Source organism: Pagrus pagrus (assembly GCF_965226575.1).
Source record: "Pagrus pagrus genome assembly, contig: HAP1_SCAFFOLD_264, whole genome shotgun sequence".
Lineage (NCBI taxonomy): Eukaryota > Metazoa > Chordata > Actinopteri > Spariformes > Sparidae > Pagrus > Pagrus pagrus.
In genome coordinates this window covers 7,997-10,787 of record NW_028175199.1, presented here as the reverse complement: position 1 = coordinate 10,787, position 2,791 = coordinate 7,997, and the positions used below count along the sequence as shown (strand labels likewise).

Below are 2,791 nucleotides of genomic sequence, written 5' to 3'. Positions count from 1 at the left end.
TGAGCATTTCTCAATACCAAGAATGCAAAGAATGGACTTGTGTTCTTGAGGAGAATGTTCTTGCTAGTCGTTCTCCGAAGAATGAACTCCGGAGATCACAAGAATACAGAATGCTCCGTTTTCAGTTTTGAGACGATGCATTCTTGTGGAGCCAAATGCAGCCTGCACTGATTAAACAGCTGGGCGTTATCATCCAAAACAAGTGCTCTCTCTCTCTCTCTCTCTCTCTCTCTCTCTCTCTCTCTCTCTCTCTCTCTCTCTCTCTCTCTCCTGTGTATGTGACATGTAAATAAATAAATACACACGTACATAAAGCAGCAACAACCTTCATTCGTTGTACATAAGTATGTTATTTTATTTTTAAGTGCTTCTCAATCTCACGAGCCAACAGCGGGAAAAAAAACCCGCGAAAAGGCTGTTGTTTGTAGATGATCGCCATTGTGGATTTGTGGATTGTGTAGTTAGTAGAGTATTACCACCGTTAAATATGGACCGGCAAGTGTTGCTAGCTGTCGCGGTCGGTATTCTTTACTGGGAGGCTGAGGAGGAAGCTGCTGAGCTGAGGGGGCGTCTTCAGCGGAGGAGAGCCAGGATGAGGAGGAGGAGTCTGGAGAGACCTCGCGCTATCCTAGCCTTTGCTGGATTCGTAAGTTATCTTTTCTTCGGGAGCACTTGGTTTTCCATTCATATTAAAGTTAACAAAATAAATATGGTACGGTTTAGAAGTATTATTATAAATATTAATGTATGAAACAGGATTAACAGGGTCCGCCCCAAACTGTTTAGTAATAGTAACGCTATAGACCCACCCCTTTCATTCATAAATTTCCTACTATGCTACTATACTTGATATGTGATACCTATCACCACCTACTGGTGAAATCATGGGGGGACCCAACAATTACAGGTGAAATAGAGGAGCATATTAAGTTGTATAATTTCTTTATTTCTGATATCTGATACAAGTCTGATAAGTCTTGTGTAATGAATCAAGTGAAGCTCATTTGTATAGAACACAAAACATACATTAAGTTTCATGAGAGAACTATAAATACATTTTTACAGCATGTGTTTAAATTCATCAGTCTATTCAAATATTCATAGTTGATAGTTAAAAGCAAGTCATTAATAAATAAATAAATACATTCAAATATTATTTCATAAAGTAATAAATAAATAAATAAATTCAAATATTATTTCATAGTTTTACTAATTAAAAAATATTTTTTATTTTACTACAGGATCATTCTCCTCGAATGTATGCACAAGTTAACAACACTGTGCCCATCCTCTGCGCCTTCTTCTCTGAGGAGGCTGACCTCAAACCAGCCTTCAGGCTGTCAAGGGAGACCATCAATCTGTTGGTCCAGATGTTGCCCCGGCTAAAGCCACATGGCTGGAGCCACGAAATTGAGGTGGCTGTCTCTCTGTACTGGCTGGCATGTGGCACTTCCTACAGGGTCACGGCAGACATATTTGGAGGCCATGATGGGCATCCTCCACAAGGCTATCCATTTCCCCAAGCCTGAGGAGATGGAGGAGGTGGGAGCAGGTTTTGCTCGGCTGGCTGGGCATGAGGCTTTTCCGGCGTGCAGTTGGAGCCATAGATGGATGCCACATCCGGCTTGTCCCACCTGCGGAGCAGAAGAAGAGCAACAGGGGATTTTTGCATTTTTGGATGTTTACATCGGCAACACGGGGTCAGTCCACGATGCCCTTGTCCTCCAGAGGTCTCCTATGTACAAACAGTCCCTCTACTCACCAGCTGGCTTCTTCCTCCTGTGAGACGGGGGGTACCCTTGCCTGCAGCATCCGGTGGCCCTCATGACTCCCTACCGTCAACCTGTAGCAGGTGAGAGAATAAATTATTTATTACAGTTGTTACTTTGAATTTGAATTCCTGGATGTATTCTACATTACCTGTATTTTAATCAACAGGCCAAGTTGAGGCCCGTTTCAACAGGCATCACGCCAAGGCCCGCAACATTATTGAGCGCACCTTCGGGTTGCTCAAAACCCGCTGGAGAGCCATCTTCCTCCGGGCTTTGGAGATCCGGGCTCTGTTCGCCCCCAAGGTTGTTGGAGCATGCTGCATCCTCCACAACCTTTGCCTGTTAGCTGGTGACATCCAGGAAGAGGAGGAGGCAGAGGAGGATGACTGGGAGGATGAGGAAGCTGGGGGGAATGCTGCCCAAGGTCAGGAGCTGTCGGGAGTCAATCTCAGAGGCAGACTTGCTGCCGAAGAGTCTGCCCCTCAAGAGCTCCCGGCATTTCTGAGGGAGCATGATTACTAAAGAAAAACCCCAAATTCATAATCAGTTCAATAATTATTTGTAATTTTAATTAATGTTAATTGTAAATATTGTTTTGCTGATTAATTAAACATATAACAATGGTTAATTGTAAATATTGTTTTGTTGATTAATTAAACATATAACAGTTAGTTAAACATATAACAATGGTTAATTGTAAATATTGTTTTGTTGATTAATTAAAAATGATTGTATAGTTTATCTCAATTAAAAATGATTATATTATGTGTATAGTTAAACATATAACAATGGTTTGAAAAAACACCTGTAAGTAAAGTCAACCTCCCAATCAGATTTCAGTTTCAGAAGCGTTTGTTGTGACCACCGTTACAAGCCTTGGTGCCTCGATTTGTCTAGGAAGACGTTTTACCTCTCATCCAAGAGGCTTCATCAGTTCATGTTCGCTGACCAGGCTGAGACTGGTCCAAGGTCCGAGGACCAGTCTCAGCCTGGTCAGATGCGAACATGAACTGGCAAAT

At 42.3% G+C, this 2,791-nt stretch overlaps 1 protein-coding gene across 2 annotated transcripts; it reads left to right on the top strand.

Annotated features, from left to right (window-relative positions):
- The first annotated feature begins 248 nt into the window (after positions 1–248).
- Positions 249–2,407, top strand: LOC311254076 (uncharacterized protein). 2 transcript variants are annotated; one of them, XR_014622186.1, is made up of 3 exons: positions 249–646; positions 1,242–1,852; positions 1,939–2,407. XR_014622186.1 is itself a non-coding variant. In XM_084384491.1 (2 exons), exons 1-2 carry the CDS (start codon positions 1,825–1,827, stop codon positions 2,292–2,294), a joined length of 384 nt encoding a protein of 127 aa, XP_084240617.1. In that variant the 5' UTR covers positions 1,192–1,824; the 3' UTR covers positions 2,295–2,407. The 2 variants fall into 2 exon arrangements, 1 of the variants encoding a protein (XP_084240617.1); XM_084384491.1 differs by lacking the exon at positions 249–646 and having other exon boundaries at positions 1,192–1,852.
- Positions 2,408–2,791: the final 384 nt, after the last annotated feature.